The sequence below is a fragment of the Zootoca vivipara genome, chromosome 10 (assembly GCF_963506605.1).
Source record: "Zootoca vivipara chromosome 10, rZooViv1.1, whole genome shotgun sequence".
Classification (NCBI taxonomy): Eukaryota; Metazoa; Chordata; class Lepidosauria; order Squamata; family Lacertidae; genus Zootoca; species Zootoca vivipara.
In genome coordinates, this window is record NC_083285.1 from 56,171,294 (window position 1) to 56,188,111 (window position 16,818).

Sequence of the window (16,818 nt, forward strand, 5' to 3'; positions counted from 1 at the left end):
GAAAATTATTTATGAGTAGACAGTTATTTATGAGATGCAAGACAGCAGCACCAGATGACCCTGATCAGCTAGGCTCTGGGCTGGATTGCACCCTGCAGAGTCAGGTCCAGCCTGCTTCTCCCGCCGGAAACAAACCAGAACTGCTCCAATAAAACACACATGGCAAAAAGGGGTGCTAGGCCCTGTGGGCTGCCCCCTTACTTGCTTGTGATTGACAAAGCGGATAGGTAGCCACTCGGGATTATTATTATTATTTTAACCAAAAATATTCCCCCCTTTACTTCTCACTTCCCTCTGTGGCCCCCTAGCCTTGTGCTATGCCCCCCATTTACACATTTTTCATTGGGGTCCTCTTGGGATATCCTGGGGGGGCAGGGGCCATATGGCCCCTGGTTGGGAAACACTGCTCTAGACGTTGTATGACATATTGGAAATTATTCATTGGGCTAAGGAACTTCTATCTAGCCCTTGGGACTTGCCACACACCTTCTCCTTAGGAGAATACCAGTACTTCATATTCTTCCGACATGAATGCCTTTGAACTCTGATAATGCATCTTGGATGCCTGGACGGTGAACAGAGGTGGGTGTGGGAATGTGTGTAGGAACTAGCCTACTGTACAAAGGTAAAATTTACATTAGTAGTTTCAGTACCTACTTTTGCCTCTGGCCCTGCCCACCTCTGACTCCTGACTCCCCCAGAAGGTTACCTAGATGGGAATGCAGCCCTCTGTCTGAAAATAGTTCCCTGACCCTATTTTAAATGTTTGAGTATGATAATCTACCCTAGATTAATGTCCTTGTCTAAGTAATGTCCTGATAATGGTCTTTAACATTGTAATCAACTATCTATTAATATGCTCAAAATCCTATAGGTCATACTCTCAGAATTGACTATCAGCAGACCAAACCCTGAGGAGTATTACTTGCCCCCTTTCCCCTAGTTACCAACCCAGTGGCAAGAGGGATGTGTGAAAAGTTGTGGGCATAAGAATAACTAGTAGCTAAATCTGTGCTGAGAGATCATATAATTAGGTTTTGGACCACTATCCTCTATCATCTCAAAACAACTAGAATTCTACATATTCATGAAAGATACTGGGTTTATTTAGGCATAAGAGTTAACCACTTTTTGTTTAACTGGTATTAGCTTAAATAATCTCTAGACAAGGTCTGAGCAGAGGTAATGGGCAGATGTTAGTGCCATAGTTACCAGTCTGGGAAACAAGACATTTTAGGTACACATAATAATAATATTTTTAAAAGAGTACAACAGGTTTACTCGGGTATTGGTCACAAAATATCTCCCTGGATGGGAAGAGGAGTCCAAGGGAGGGAGGGAGGGAGGGAGGGAGGGAGGGAGGGAGGGAGGGAGGGAGGGAAAGAAAGAAAGAAAGAAAGAAAGAAAGAAAGAAAGAAAGAAAGAAAGAAAGAAAGAAAGAAAGAAAGAAAGAATTACCGGTGGCAGCATTGCCCTTATCTCAGCATATTGTACGTTATCTTCATAGAGTTCCAACAGCCCCTGGTAGAAATAGGCCTTGAACACAGGTGCATAGCCGATAAGGCCAGAAGCAGCGATGAAAGCATTTTCAAATCTCTTCCAGATGAAAGTCTGAGAAGGGTAGGTCACCTCTGGAGTATCTGTTACTAGAGTGAGGTTCCTCAACAAACTGGGGATGGGTGGGGCGGAGAGAGAAAGAGAGAGAGAGTTGTAAGACTTTTTTGTCTGTGATCTCAATTAACGGAAACCTAAAACACTTTCTACGCAGGTGGCTCTGTGGGTTAAACCACAGAGCCTAGGGCTTGCTGATCAGAAGGTCAGCGGTTTGAATCCCCGCAACGGGGTGAGCTCCCGTTGCTCGGTCCCAGCTCCTGCCAACCTAGCAGTTCGAAAGCACGTCTAAGTGCAAGTAGATAAATAGGGACCGCTACAGCGGGAAGGTAAACGGCGTTTCCGTGTGCGGCTCTGGTTCGCCAGAAGTGGTTTTGTCATGCTGGCCACATGACCTGGAAGCTAGGTCAGGGGTCCTTTACCTTTACCTTTAAAACACTTTCTACTGACTACAACCTCAAGGCTAACCATATTCATACAAAAAATTATTATTTACCCTAACGTGTGGTACAATCCTAATGGGAGTGAATTTATTTAGAAATCAATTCCACACAATTTAATGGGGCTTATTCAAGTGTGTTTAAAATTGTAGCCTTAACAGCATAATCCTGTGCATGTTTACTGTGTTCAGTGAGGCTTACACCCAGGAAAAGTGTGCACAGGTTTGCAGGCTAGTGTTTGCTGGCAGTTTTGAATGAATATTTATTTATAGCCCACCTTTCACCAAATGCTCTCAGGATAGCTTACAAAACTACAACAATAGAAATAAGTATAATATACAATTAAAATAATAAAATAAACACCACCAAACCAGAATAACAAAACACCGCCACACAACTGCAATGTGCAGTAATGCATAGCCATGTAGGATGTGTTTGATAAGCCCGGGCCAATACAAAAGTGTGTGATGGGCTTTGGGCTCAGAATTTAGCTGACCCAAGACCAACTGAGAAAATGGACTTTTTTCTTTTCTTTTTGCCTGTTCAACCTCTTCGAGGGATCTCACAGTCTATTGTTTCCCTACAGCAGTGCAAACTCTCCCAAGCCCTTGTTGAGTGCACCTGCTTGATCATATGTGTGGCAAATGGAGATCTACACCATACATTTTAAGGACACCCAATGCACATTTAAAGTACATGACTTTCCCCCAAAGAATCCTGGGAATTGCAGTGAGTTAAGGATGCTGGGTATGGTACATCTGTGAGGAGGAAACTACAGTTCCTAGGATCCTAGTTTTTAATGTGGATGGGATGTGCTTTAAGAGTACAGTGTGGATCTGCCTACGGTGACAATACAAATATAATACTTAGCTAGAGTCCACATGAATAATTTGTCAATGCCATACACAGTGGAGGACAGCGTGAGAAGGAAAAGAACAAGTGATTAAACTTACAGAGTGCTATGTCTATAATAAGGCTGTGGGCCCAACTTTAGAGAGGACAGTCTTCTATTATAGGGCTGTCCTTTATTTGAAAATGTCTTCTATTTAAGGGTTGCCTAGTCCTGTGGTGGGGCATATATTGTCTATCGTACATGGACACATCTATTAAGTGTATCCCAGCCTAATAATTCCAGTTTTCCTGCTAACTGATTCTTGTTAATTATTACAGAAATGAGTTTGAACATTTCACTTTTTATACTAAACACTCAGAAACAATTTTTAACAACCTAATATAGATCCTGTTTTGTAGCTAATGATTTATGTGTTCACTGAACATTGCTGTTGAGAGGGACTATAAAACAAGCGTTTTCTCATTTGCGGCTTTTTCTCTGCCTAGTTCAGGGTAAGAACAACATGCCTGTCAGCTGCGGCTTGGCATATATCACACACCCATGTGAATAATATGCAAATATGCTCATTGTATGCCACAAAATATGCAAATTATGTCTGAGAGACACTGGCTCGTGCTGTTTCTCCATCAGGACCCTTAATAATGAACAAGTTGCTTGCTTCTGGCCTAGGCTTCCCTCATTCCTTCGCTATGACAACAGTGGCCACTTCCAAAGATCAGTTTATGTTTGGTGCTTTGCCTAATCTCAGCCTAAGGAATTAAAAGTACACATCATTACACATGTGAGATCTGGATTGAATTCATACTTATTATCTTTGTCTAAAAATCTTTATCGTTCATCAGGAAAATTGTGTTCCTACAGCTTGCAAGAGGCAGGGTTGCCAATTGCCATAAAACAAAGTAGCATTGGGCCTGGTCAGCAGATGGGATGGGAGATCACAAAATGGAGTCTGCTTGCCACACGTTTAATATGCCAGCTGCTGTTATCCTACCTAAGGAGTTCCTTCCTGTGCTGGGCTGCAGCTATTTTTCACTCCATTTGGTAGTTTATTACTTGTATTAAATACATTTTTCTGGGGGGGTCTTATGTATAAAACAAGAAATCCAGTAGGCCTACCTCATCCAGCGCGATTCCCCCCCCCAAAAAAAAACATAACTGCCCACCAGTTGAGGAATTCAGAGTTACAGTAAGTTTCCACAGCAACATTAACTCTGCCCTGTTCTACATGACAATGGGGGTCTTTCGTTACATTAACACACAAAAGATCGGGCAAGGCAAGAAAGTACTCTGTAAACAATGCCATATAATGGAAAGGAAATGGACCATAGCTAGAGAAGGGGACACAGAGCAGCATTTTCAACTAATTTATGTACCGTATATGGCAGCAACTGGCATTTCAAGCCTATTCAGAGGAGAACTGCTTATGTGGTGACATAGCAACCAGGTGACCCTCAAAACCAGGAATGAATGAAGTGCCAGAGGCATCTTTTGCAAACTTATCTGAAGTGCAAGAGCCAAATAATGGGAATTTTAAAAAGACAGAATCTCCTCAAGTTCAGGGGACAGAGCAAGGCAGGGGGAGGGGAGGATGAGAAAGATCTCATGGTAAATTGGGAGGCAGGAAGATACTATGTAAATGTCTTTTTCACAAGCCTTGGGCAGCATGGTCCTCTGTGGGGCAGAAAGGGCAGAAGTTTGATCCTATGCATGTTTACTCAGATCTCGCCATAATTAACAGGACTTACTCCCTGATAAAGGGACCCCTGACCATTAGGTCCAGTCTCGGACGACTCTGGGGTTGTGGCGCTCATCTCGCTTATTGGCTGAGGGAGCCGGCGTACAGCTTCCGGTTCATGTGGCCAGCATGACTAAGCCGCTTCTGGCGAACCAGAGCAGCGCACGGAAACACCGTTTACCTTCCCACCGGAGCGGTACCTATTTATCTACTTGCACTTTGACGTGCTTTCGAACTGCTAGGTTGGCAGGAGCAGGGACCGAGCAACGGGAGCTCACCCAGTCGCGGGGATTCCCTCATAAGTGAGCATAAAACTGGAGCTTTACTATAGCACCAATATGTGTCAAGTATACACTCACTGTTAGCTTTTGAGTTAACTTCTAAAGTCTGCAGTGTTATGGCACTAAAGTTTTTGTAAATCAAGCTGCCCTGGTTTTCTCCTCCTTCACCATATACAGCAAACATGAGGAATGGAAGAGTGCATTTGAGATATATAAAAAAAAAGACGATGCAAAGCAGTTGCTATGCCTAGCACATTCCAGAGAGAGGCACTATTTTCCTGCCTCCAACCTTCATCTCCTGTAAGCAGAATTCAAAATATATGTAAAATATGATTTAAACATGGCTGTCTGCCAGGTCTTGGAATGAAAGAATTCAGATTAACTAATTCACTGAATTAATTCAAAAATCTTTCAGGTACACCTATAATTTATGGTAGAACTCTTTATTGGGGATTCTATTTTCAATCTCCCTCAATCAGGAGAGCTGTTCATTTATTCCTGGTCTCTGTTCCCTGTTAATTAACTAGTTCTTGATCTACAAGAAGAACTCATCTCTCATTCCATGACTGCTAAACTTACTCAGGAGTCTTTGGTGATGTACTTTCTTTTTGAAAGGTCAGGTACACAATGTCATCTAGGTAATCTTTATTTATATGCTTGTTGATACTCCCATGAGACAGGACTTGTTCTTTCATATGCTTGGTTGCTTTATCTTTAACAAGAATATCCTGGGGACAGAAGTTGAGCCAACAAGCCTGTAATTTTCAGGATCCCTTTTTAAAAAATTGGTGTCATATTGGCTTTGTTACAGTCCTCAGATACAGAGGCTTATTTTAGGGAAAAGTTACATATTTCTGTTAGAAGACCAGCAACTTCACATTTGAGTTCTTTGAAAACCCTTGGGTGGATGCTATCTGGACTCAACAATTTGTCGGTGTTTATTTGTCTGTTAGGCCTGGAACTTTGTTTCTCACAACCACTATTTTTCTCATTACAGGTAGGTAGCCGTGTTGGTCTGACGTAGTCGAAACAAAATAAAAAAAATCCTTCCAGTAGCACCTTAGAGACAAACTTAGTTGGTCTCTAAGGTGCTACTGGAAGGAATTTTTTTAATTTTGTTTCGACTATTTTTCTCAGTTCCTCGGACTCCTTCCTGTGAAAGTTAGTTCAGGTACAGGTAACTGCCCTATAACTTCTGCTGTGAAGATAGATGCAGAAAAGTTGTTGCTTCTCTGCAGTCTCATTATCCTCCTTTAACACACCTTTTACTTCCTTGTCATCCAAGGGTCCAATTGGTATAAAGAAGGCCTTACTTTAACAAAGTGGAGATTCAGATGGAATAACATTGTAGCACGTATATAATGTATTTAAATAGCAACCAGCTCTTGCTCCAACTGAATAGGCAAAATAACAGTGGAATTCATTTGTGACTAATCACAAGCTTTCACCTACCTCTTATCAAATCTGGTTCTATCCTCCAGGTTATTGCGGTAGGTCTCTAACAGCACCCATTCAGAGCAATCAGGAGGCAGATCCTTGGGAGGAAGAGGACTGGAGAACTTGAAGCGGACATACCATAAACGGGTGAAGCAGATGTAACAGTCCGGCAGGTAGCTGGCATTGTACACTAGCCAGTCAACACTCAGTATAGCATAGTCATGCAAGTGTAAAACACCACCTGTGGAAATGGAGGAGACAAGTGTAACAAAACAAGACAGTGCTTGAATAGTACTTGGAAAAACTGAAGTTACGGTATCTATATTGTCATGGTATTAGTGATGATGCGACTGTGATGGGATTAGCCAGGTCAACAATACATTTCCCTGCCTGAGACAAGACAAGAATATCCCCCAATCCCATTCCACATACAGGAAGCACATTTACTGATATGAATCTTACTTCAATACTGGTGAATGGACTGCATCCTCCAGCACAAGTAACCATCGAAATTACGTAAAAGTTTTGCAGAGTGCTGAAAAGAGTTTCAAACAGTCAAAAATGACAAAAGATGATGATCCAGTTCAGTCTCACAGGCAATACCAACATTTGAGCGAAGCTGATGGGTTTTGGCAAAAGCATGCAAGTTGGAATTACTACCTTTGGGCATCTTTTGTAAGATGCTGAAAACATTACTTTGATCAATGAGGTGTTTGGCTTTGAAGAAATGCATGCTGGGTGGAAACAGTCCTGTTTTCATAGCTTCAGCTACTTCCTTCTTTTTGAGATGCATGAGCTTCTCATTGGCAACTTCTTCAAGTTCTGTTAGCACAAGGTTTCCACCTACACGACTGGCATTCTCCTTTTCAATTAGTAAGTTCCGCTCATTCAATAATGGCATGGATACACAAAGAGAAACCCAACTGAAAATGATGACCACTGGCCATTTAGTTCTCTGAGCTACTTGAGACATCACTTGAGGGATACACCTAGAAAACACAAACACAAAACTAAATGATAAAAATTAAAAACAGTATAGGTGCAAAATAGGACCAATGAGAGGTATTTCCTGAGATGAGTTCAAGGGACCACACAGAGAGGCCAGGAAGGCCATATTTGGAACCCTGCCTAATGTTCACCAAACCTCCCTTTAAGCGGTGCATTGTTTACAGCAGTGTTTCCCAACCAGTGTGCCTCCAGATGTTTTGGGACTACAACTCCCATCATTCCTGACCACTGGTCTTGCTAGCTAGGGATGATGGGAGTTGTAGTCCCAAAACATCTGGAGGCACACTGGTTGGGAAACACTGGTTTACAGTACATACAATGCCATGGGTAACAAATCTGGATTTAATACTCAGTATTTAATTAGAAGATATATATGCCATTTTTGAGAGTAAACTCTTTCAAGGCAGCTTGCGCCAGAAGCAGTTTAGTCACGCTGGCCACATGACCCAGAAAGCTGTCTGTGGACAAATGCTGGCTCCCTCGGTCTGAAAGCGAAAGGAGCGCCGCAACCCCATAGTTCCCATTGACCGGTCTTAACTGTCCAGGGGTCCTTTACCTTTACCATTTTCAATAAAATACAGAAATGCAATAAAAAGTAAAAAGCAATGAATACAAAAGATACAATGAAAATTGTTATGTATTGGTTTAATTTGTGTACATGAGTTTCTCTGCTAGTCCTGTAACTACCTTTCCCGCTCCTGGGCAATTCAAATGGGTGCGGTGACAGTTGCTATTGGTTAACTTGTTAGCACAATTTGGATCCTCACTCTGATAGGTTCCCGCCAAAATCTAAATGTATCCTTTCCCCAACCCCTGCTCCTGAGAGTATAAAAGGAGCTCACCCTTTCCCTCCAGTCAGTCAAGATTCCTACTGCAATAAAGAAGACTGCTCTTGTTATACTTGACTCCTAGCAGTTCCTTGCTAGTATGCTGAATCACTATTCTGAGCGGACTTCACGAAGAGCTGAAATCACACTCACGACTTAACAAAAATAAAATACTGGAAAGTCAGCAACTGATAAAACAGGCAGCCCACCGAACATTGCTAAAATGTAATCAAAACCAAGAGCAAGAGCAAGCTAACAATAATGAATTAAAAAACATCAAGGGAAAGTTGGCAAAAACGATGTATCTTCTTTCTGAAAGCCCTGTAGGGTTGTGATGTGGCAGAGTAGTGTTAACCATGCGTGAGAGGGCTTGAGAGTTAAGAACATTTTCCCCTCACAGTCTATTGCAGTGGTAGGCAACCTAAGGCCTGTGGGCCAGATGCGGCCCAATCGCCTTCTCAATTCGGTCCACGGGCGGTCTGGGAATCAGCGTGTTTTTACATGAGTAGAATGTGTGCTTTTATTTAAAATGCATCTCTGGGTTATTTGTGGGGCATAGGAATTCATTCTTTCCCCCCCCTAAAATATAGTCCGGCCCACCACATGGTCTGAGGGGCAGTGGACCAGCCCATGGCTGAGAAAGGTTGCTGACCCCTGGTCTATTGTGTCCTCAAATGTGCTTCAATATTTGAGCTCCCTCCTAATGCATCCCATCGCTGCTACTTATTGCAACAACTTTCTGCTATCCTCTGCCCACCCCACATTTTAGTGACCAGCAACCTAATAATAATACTAATACTAATAATAATTTATTTATACCCCGCCCATCTGGCTGGGTTTCCCCAGCCACTCTGGGCGGCTTCCAACAGAAACATTAAAATACACTAATTTCTTAAACATTAAAAGCCTCCCTAAACAGGGCTGCCTTCAGATGTCTTCTAAAAATCTGGTAGCTGTTTTCCTTTTTGACATCTGATCTTGTGGCAAAGGGCCTTGGGAAAACTGACTCAGTCAGGAGCAAGCACACTGCATTTATAGAAAACTCACTCTGGTTGTAGTGAAAGATAACATGAAAGCCTCACGCAGAAACATGCCTGCAATTCACTTACTGTTGACTTTTCCATCCTTGCATATACCGTAGCACGCAAAATGCTTTCACAAGCAGAAAGTCAGAGCCCAGACAGCAAATAGAAAAGCAGGTTGGTGCTACAAAACTCTTCTAATATGGGACAAATGAAACAGAGTCTATTCTAATTCCACTGTAAACAGCTAACTGTCCCTGTATTTAAGACACACACCACTGCTCAAGCAAGGGGAGACTGTGTACACACCATATACAGTATTTAAAGCACACTCCAAAGTATCATGGGAACTACAATTTCCAGCGCCCTTAACAAACTGCAGTTCCTAGCATTCAAGGGGGGCATGTTTTAAATGTGTGGTGTTTATGAAGAGTTAGGGCAAAGAGGAACTACTGTTTACACATATGCTTATGCAAGAGGCCTATTAAATGCAGTGAGACCTACTTACATGTACAAAATTAGGATGTATGGAAATATCACTTCAAACAGTCATGGCTGCACCCAAAGAATCCTAGGAACTGCAATTTATTAAAGATGCTGAGAGTCATAGCTGTCAACTTTCGGATTTGAAAAAAAATGGATCAGCAGCCTCACTTGTCCACTTTCAAATTTGAAAATAAGGGATCAGCAGCCTCACCTGTCCCGGGGACAGTCTGGTATATCTAACAATCCAGGATAGCAGCGGGGAACGGCGCTGGAATAAGGGAATTTCCAGCAAAAAAAGGGAAGGTTGACAGCTGTGGTTTGGAATAAGGGAGTTTCCCAAAAAAAGGGAGGCTTGGCAGCTATGCTGAGAATTCTTAGGAGCCCCCTGTTCCCGTCACAGAGCCACAATTCACACAGCTCCCTAGGAAGAGAGATTGATTGTTAAACCACTCTTCAAACTATAGCTTTGTGAGGGGAATAAGGGTTTCCTAACAGCTCTCAGTTCCTTTAACAAAGTACATTTCCCAAGATTCTTTGGGGGAAGCTATGACAGTTTAAAGTGGCATAATTCAGCTTTAAATGTGTAGTGTGAATATGGGCACATCATTCCCAATCCAGCACAGGAAGAAATGCCTTGCTGGTCTCTGGCACTTTTCTGTCTTAAAAAGGAAAACATGGGTGCACCCTCACTCTCCTAGGAATCAGGAGAGAGTAAAAGTGGGGTAGAAAAATAAAAGATTAATAATAAAAAAGGAGAGTTTATATTTTGGTTTAGGCTGCTGTTGCTTTTATTTTGTAAAGACTTCATGGAATGTGTCAGTGTGTCTGGCTGTTAACCATAAGTTTGATGGTTTGAACCTACCTAGGGGGATACTTGTTGGCAGGATTCCTGCATTGCAAGGGTTGGACTAGATGACCCTTGGAGTCCCTTCCAACTCAACATTTCTATGATTCTATGCTTTGTATAAAGAAGTAAACAAGGTGCAAACAGAGGACAGAGTTATGTCACTCATCATCACCAATGATGTTATGGGCAATAGCCAATAGGCATCCATAATGACACTTACACAACCAGAGTCCAAACGGCAAAAAATGTTGCATCATATATATGGGCCATGGGCTGTCAGAGTAGTTTACGCCACTTAAATTTTGTTTGTTAAAACAAGTCATTCATTATATAAAATGATCTCCATGTACTTGAACTTTCAGAAGTTATGATTTCCCATATGTGTTCTCAGCAGGCTACAGTAAAGGCCTGCCATGAACATTATATTCTGAATTGTTAATCACTATCATAGCCTGCCTATTTTACACAGATTTGTAATACATTCCTAAAGAAGTTCCAGAAAGAATAAACAATACAAATATATGATTGCGGTTGGAGCCTAGACAAAGCGGGCAGGAATTCTAAAACTACTATAGTACCCGTATATTCCGGCGTATAAGACGACTGGGCGTATAAGACGACCCCCAACTTTTCCAGTTAAAATATAGAGTTTGGGATATACTCGCCATATAAGAAATACGACCCGGTGTATAAGACAACCCCCGACTTTTGAGAAGATTTTCCTGGATTAAAAAGTGGTCTTATATGCAGGAATATACAGTAAATATTTTTATGGATTTACTCATCCAGAGGTTCTAATTGCTAAATAAAAAAACCCAAATCCCTGCAATTAATAATTCTTCAACTAGGTTCTATCAGATGCACCTAGAAATATGCTTCCTGTAGCATGTTCCCATTTATGGAATTACCTTCATCTGCAGGTAGACAAAACCTGGGACACTCCATCTCAGGATGCATTTCCAAGGGCTTATTTGTGCTAAACAGATTGGTAATGAGCACTTTAGGCATATCATTTATTGCTTGAGAACACATGAAAGCTCATACCAATGACAAACTTAGTTGGTCTCTAAGATGCTACTGGAAATAATTTTTTTATTTTGTTTTGACTATGGCAGACCAACACGGCTACCTACCTGTAACTAAGTCAGGATTAGATCAGCCCCCCCCGCCCCCCGCTCCCTTTCTTATTCTAAGCTGTGCTTTATTTTGCTAAGCTTCTCTGCTGCTGACACAGGAATCTTACCCACCCAGAATAACCTAACAAAGAGCAAAAATCCGTCCTTTTGAAGCTGGCAAGGCTAGGCTGGGCAGGGTTGCAGCATTGTTGCTATAGACAAGACCTCTGAAGATCCCTGTTCTATATGACAACAGAAGCCATTTTTTTGCCTCCTTCCACTCTGACCCCGCTCAGAGGATCTTAACAATTGCTACCTGCTGGCATGCAACACAAGAGGGCCAAGGGAGCTTGACACAAAGACCTCTTTCACATGATGAGCTTGCCCTAGAGCAGCCAGGCCTGGAGGAGGCTGGGTGAATAGTCCCCCCCCTTCCAATCTTCCTGCCTTGCATTTCAATCAAAGTCAACAAAATCCTTTGGAAATCTTCCATACCCTGCGGCTTCTAGGCTTCTAGGCTGCATCCTCCTACCTGCCATCTAGGCTTCTAGGCTGTATCCTCCTACCTGCCACCACCTGGTTACCAGTTTGGCATTAAGGGAAGCATGTGTTCTCATAATTACTAAGTGAAAGCCAAAGGGCCTGGGGGGATACCAAACTAGTAACAGAAGATAGATAGAGGGGTCAACATGCAGCACCTTTGAGCTAGGCAAATTAGCATTTAACAAGGATGGGAAAACTGGCTCACTAGATGTTGCCAGACTACAAGGCTGGTGGGAGTCAAACATCTGATGGGCCATGGGTTCCCCACATCTGGTAAGGAAAGGAAAGAAAATGTAAGCTAAAGCCTTACTGGGTATATCTACACCCTACACAGGGATGAGGAACTATGTGGGGCTACCTTTGAAGGTGACTTGGAAACTACAACTAATCCAGAATGCGGCAGCTAGACTGGTGACTGGGGGCGGCCGCTGAGACCACATAACACCGGTCCTGAAAGACCTACATTGGCTCCCAGTACATTTCCGAGCACAATTCAAAGTGTTGGTGTTGACCTTTAAAGCCCTAAACGGCCTCAGCCCAGTATACCCCCATTGTTCTGCCCATACACCGAGGTCCAGCGCGAAGGGCCTTCTGGCGGTTCCCTCACTGCGAGAAGCAAAGCTACAGGAAATCAGGCAGAGGGCCTTCTCGGTAGTGGCACCCACCCTGTGGAACGCCCTCCAATCAGATGTCAAAGAGATAAATAACTACCTGACATTTAGAAGACATCTGAAGGCAGCCCTGTTCAGGGAAGTTTTAAATGTATTTTAATTTTTTGTTGGAAGCCGCCCAGAGTGGCTGGGGAAACCCAGCCAGATGGGCGGGGTACAAATAATAAATAATTTATTATTATTATTATTATTATTATTATTATTATTATTATTATTATTTCCAGATGTTGTTGGGACTCCCAGCTTCCATCAGTCCCAGGCACCATGGCCAATGAGCAGGGATGATGGGAGTTAGACTCCAACATCAGAAGGGCCACAGGTGATTCTCAACTCTGCACAGCAGACATAAACTGGTTTAACAAACATTCCCTGTCCCTGGGAACCCTAGGAGCTGTAGTTCTGAGATGGAAACCAGTTCTAGAAGACATTCAGCAATTACCATGATCTCCTGATGAAAGCCATGACTGTAAAACTGTTATAAGTGAAAAGAGGTCCTCAAACTTAGAGGTGGGAAAGGTACAGCAGATTACGTAGTTGCATCCCACAATTGCTTCCTGCTCATCTTCTGGAAACAGTAGAGCACTCCAAAAGTCAAGTTCAGGTTCATAAGTTTATTGTTCTAGCCAAAGTCATGACTAACTTGTTGCAATAGCATTTATAAGATAATAAAGAAAATAGATTCCTAATATAAGTCTACATCCATGATGTAAGAGAGAAAAGATGGCAGATACACCAACAAGCTTAAATCTAGCTTGATGTTTGTAAGCCATATTATTGGGGAAAGTAATTTTGAATGCTTGAAAAGGGCTATTATAGCTTATCCTTGGCACCTGAGGAACTTTATAGATGAGCAGGGATTTTTAATGCAGGTGTGCAGAATGAGGAAGTAGTTTTGTGATACCTGTTTGTTCCTTGTTCATAATATTGTCATACTTCTGATCAATCATTTAAAAAAGCACATGAATTGTTTTCAAAAAATACACTCAGTGCTCTTAAATAAATGTTTCTGGGTTGTTGGGTTGGTTTTTCGTTTGTTTTTTTGCTATTTAACACTGAATGTATTCAAGCAATTTGGACCTTGCTGAATTGGCTACTCTGCCTGACAGAAAACTGTGCTTCCAAGAACTTAAGTGCAGGCTGTTCCTCAAAAGCTTTATGCGCAGGCAGTTCAACTCTGCTAACTGAGATGTTTTGATTTAGGACCTGAAACGTACAAAGCATGCACTCTCTAATAAAGAGATAGAGAAACTCAGTGGCATAGCTGCAAAACCAACAATTTCGTTCAATTGGGAGGGCTGGGAGAAGACGCCTGCGCGAGACTCTGGAAAACCTCTTTGTGGACAATGCTGAGGTAGCTGGATCAATGATCTGATTCTGTGTAAGGTAGCTTCATATGTTCCTTGCTGGGTGGTACCTAGCAAGTTATATGTTAAAGGTAACGGTAAAGGGACCCCTGACCATTAGGTCTAATCGTGACTGACTCTGGGATTTCGGCACTCATCTCGCAGGTCATGTGGCCAGCAAGGCGAACCAGAGCAGCACACGGAAACACTGTTTAACTTCCCGCTGTAGCGGTACCTATTTATCTACTTGCACTTTGACGTGCTTTCGAACTGCTAGGTTGGCAGGAGCTGGGACCGAGCAACGGGAGTTCACCCCGTTGCGGGGATTCAAACCGCTGACCTTCTGATTGGCAAGCCCTAGGCTCAGTGGTTTAACCACAGCGCCACCTGCATCCCTCAAGTTATATGTTAGGTTCTTAAATAAAATCAGCAACGTCCCACTCTCCCAGAACTACTCACAGTAGTTGCCCTATTTCCAAAAGTGAAAATCTGGACACAAAATTTGTTGTGGTTTTTTTTATAAAAGTTTTGCACAAAGTAGTTGAGCTTTTCCCCCCCAAGATCTGCAAGGACTGCACGCCCTTGTTGGCTGTTCTGATAATTATAGGAAAGCTGCAGATTGCACAGTACAGATCTATTTTGATCACATCTGGCTTGTGAGCACATTATAGCCACTGTGGGCTCTGCTGCTGCTCTGAGCCCCTCATTTGTTTTACTTGGTGATTCCCGCCCCATAAGGTTTTTGCACACACAAGCCAGAAAGCATCCCAGAAGGTGGGTCTGTTTCTAGATACGGATAGAGGCTAACAGCTTAAAGTTAGCGCCCTTCCGGACAACTGGCTTGTTGTAAAGGGAAATGGTGCAGACTGTTGCATGTATTCCATTTATGGTAGTGTTTTTGTGGCAGAGAAACCACATTTCCTGCAGTGTTTTATTGCTGAGATCCCCTCCACTCACATCACCCTTTGCTTGCACTTGCATTAGCTATATGTGAGTGCTGCATGGACTGACTTTGTGAGTGCCTGGGATACTGTACTCCTTTCCCCATGCTCTTAATTTCCCCATGCTTTTAATTACGTATACCAGTAATTAAAAAATGTTTGCCTTGATTCTCAGAAAGAGAGAGAAAGAAAGAGAGAGAGAGAATTACTAGGACCTGTGCCCAACAGCTCACCAACCTCTCCCCCTCTCCCATTACAGCTCAGCCAGCTTCCCTCAGCCCCCTTAAGGCTTGCCCAAACCACAAACAACATCCAGTCCTCTGTCAGCTCCCTGAGGCTGCTAGCGCTTCCCACCCCCTCCCCATTCAGTTGGAGGCACCATTAGACAAGCATTCAAGGGCCTCTATGTATGTTCTCAGTGGCTGCCTGAAACAGTTCTCAGTCAATAACAATTAAGGGGTAAGAATCTTCTCTCACATCAGAAACTCTGTGATCACTCTGTGATCTATTAGTTTGCCCCCTCCTGCCTTCTGCCCCTGCTATAGAACCTGGAACCTCCTGCTTGCCAGTTAGGTATAAACCCCTTCCACTGAAACAACATGAGAATGAAAACAAAATAAAAACTGACGGATATTGATGCATTTGCATTAACCTTGTCTAAAGCCATTTGAGCGAATTAAGCCTCATCTTAGTATTTCCTCTTCTGTGTTCATTATTTCAGCTTGCACATCAAACTAATCATTACTGATAATAATTATTATAATAATACAGTAGTAAATATACAAAAACACCTAGGCTACAGCAGTTCCTGGCTCTGGTAAGGTAGAAATATTTAGTCTTGGAAAGATAACCCACGGTTGGCAAAACTCAGGCCAGTAATAAAGCTCCTTCCAGCCTGAACCAGGCTCCCTGGCCTGCTAGCAAGTCCCCGAAGGGTTTTGCCAAGGCACTTAGAAGACAGGCACATCACGAGGCTTACTATCATGAGCAGTGGCAGGGGCACAGCTGCCCCATCCTAGGGGACGCTGCCTGCACATTAGCATGTGCAGCGACTAATGTCTTAGAGACCATTGCCAAGGCTCCTGCTGGCACACAGCAGGGCGCTTGCATGAGTATATATATCAGCAAACATTGTGTGGTTCCATTAAGGCACTTCAGAAACCCTATAGGATAATATACTGCTCTAACACATGCCGAGGGCATTCCCAGGGCCCTTGCAGAGACTAAGTCAGCCACACACACCCCAGGGCTCTGTCGAGGCCTCTGCTCCAAGCAAATTACTCTCTGGGTGCTGTTCGTACTATGGTTACAAACCTTTAAGGTAGAGTGTGAGGGAGACCTTTTATTTCCTTCCTCCTCTCAGCTGCTTTTCTCTGTCTCTGTCAGGCCATGCACAACAACTGAGCAGATAAACAACTTGCCACCTGCTCCCACCTCCAACCCCGCCTCCCCTCTAAATCGGATACATTTCTCCACCCATTCACCCAAAGCCCAACCCTTTCCCCCTCCTCTCCTGCAAAAAGTCTTCTGCTCCAACAATTTCTCTGCTGTCAGAAGTTGTAGATCTGTTGTCTGCTAGCTATAAAATCAGCTGCTGAAATTTAAAGTTCATTTTGCTGATGTGGTTCAATGTTGACGTGGCATTTTGGTTGTGGAAA

General features: G+C 42.9%; 1 protein-coding gene across 1 annotated transcript in view; it reads right to left on the reverse strand.

Moving 5' to 3' along the window:
• The window catches only part of ADA2 (adenosine deaminase 2), a 33,723-nt gene extending 17,161 nt beyond the window's left edge, over positions 1 to 16,562 (reverse strand). The window contains exons 1-4 of the mRNA XM_060280006.1: positions 16,475 to 16,562; positions 7,018 to 7,346; positions 6,373 to 6,598; positions 1,459 to 1,669 (exon numbers count right to left, since the gene is read on the reverse strand). Of these exons, the coding sequence (XP_060135989.1) occupies positions 1,459 to 1,669; positions 6,373 to 6,598; positions 7,018 to 7,330 (750 nt within the window). The 5' untranslated portion in view covers positions 7,331 to 7,346; positions 16,475 to 16,562. The remainder of the gene's footprint in view (positions 1 to 1,458; positions 1,670 to 6,372; positions 6,599 to 7,017; positions 7,347 to 16,474) is intronic.
• Between the last annotated feature and the right edge of the window lie 256 nt (positions 16,563 to 16,818).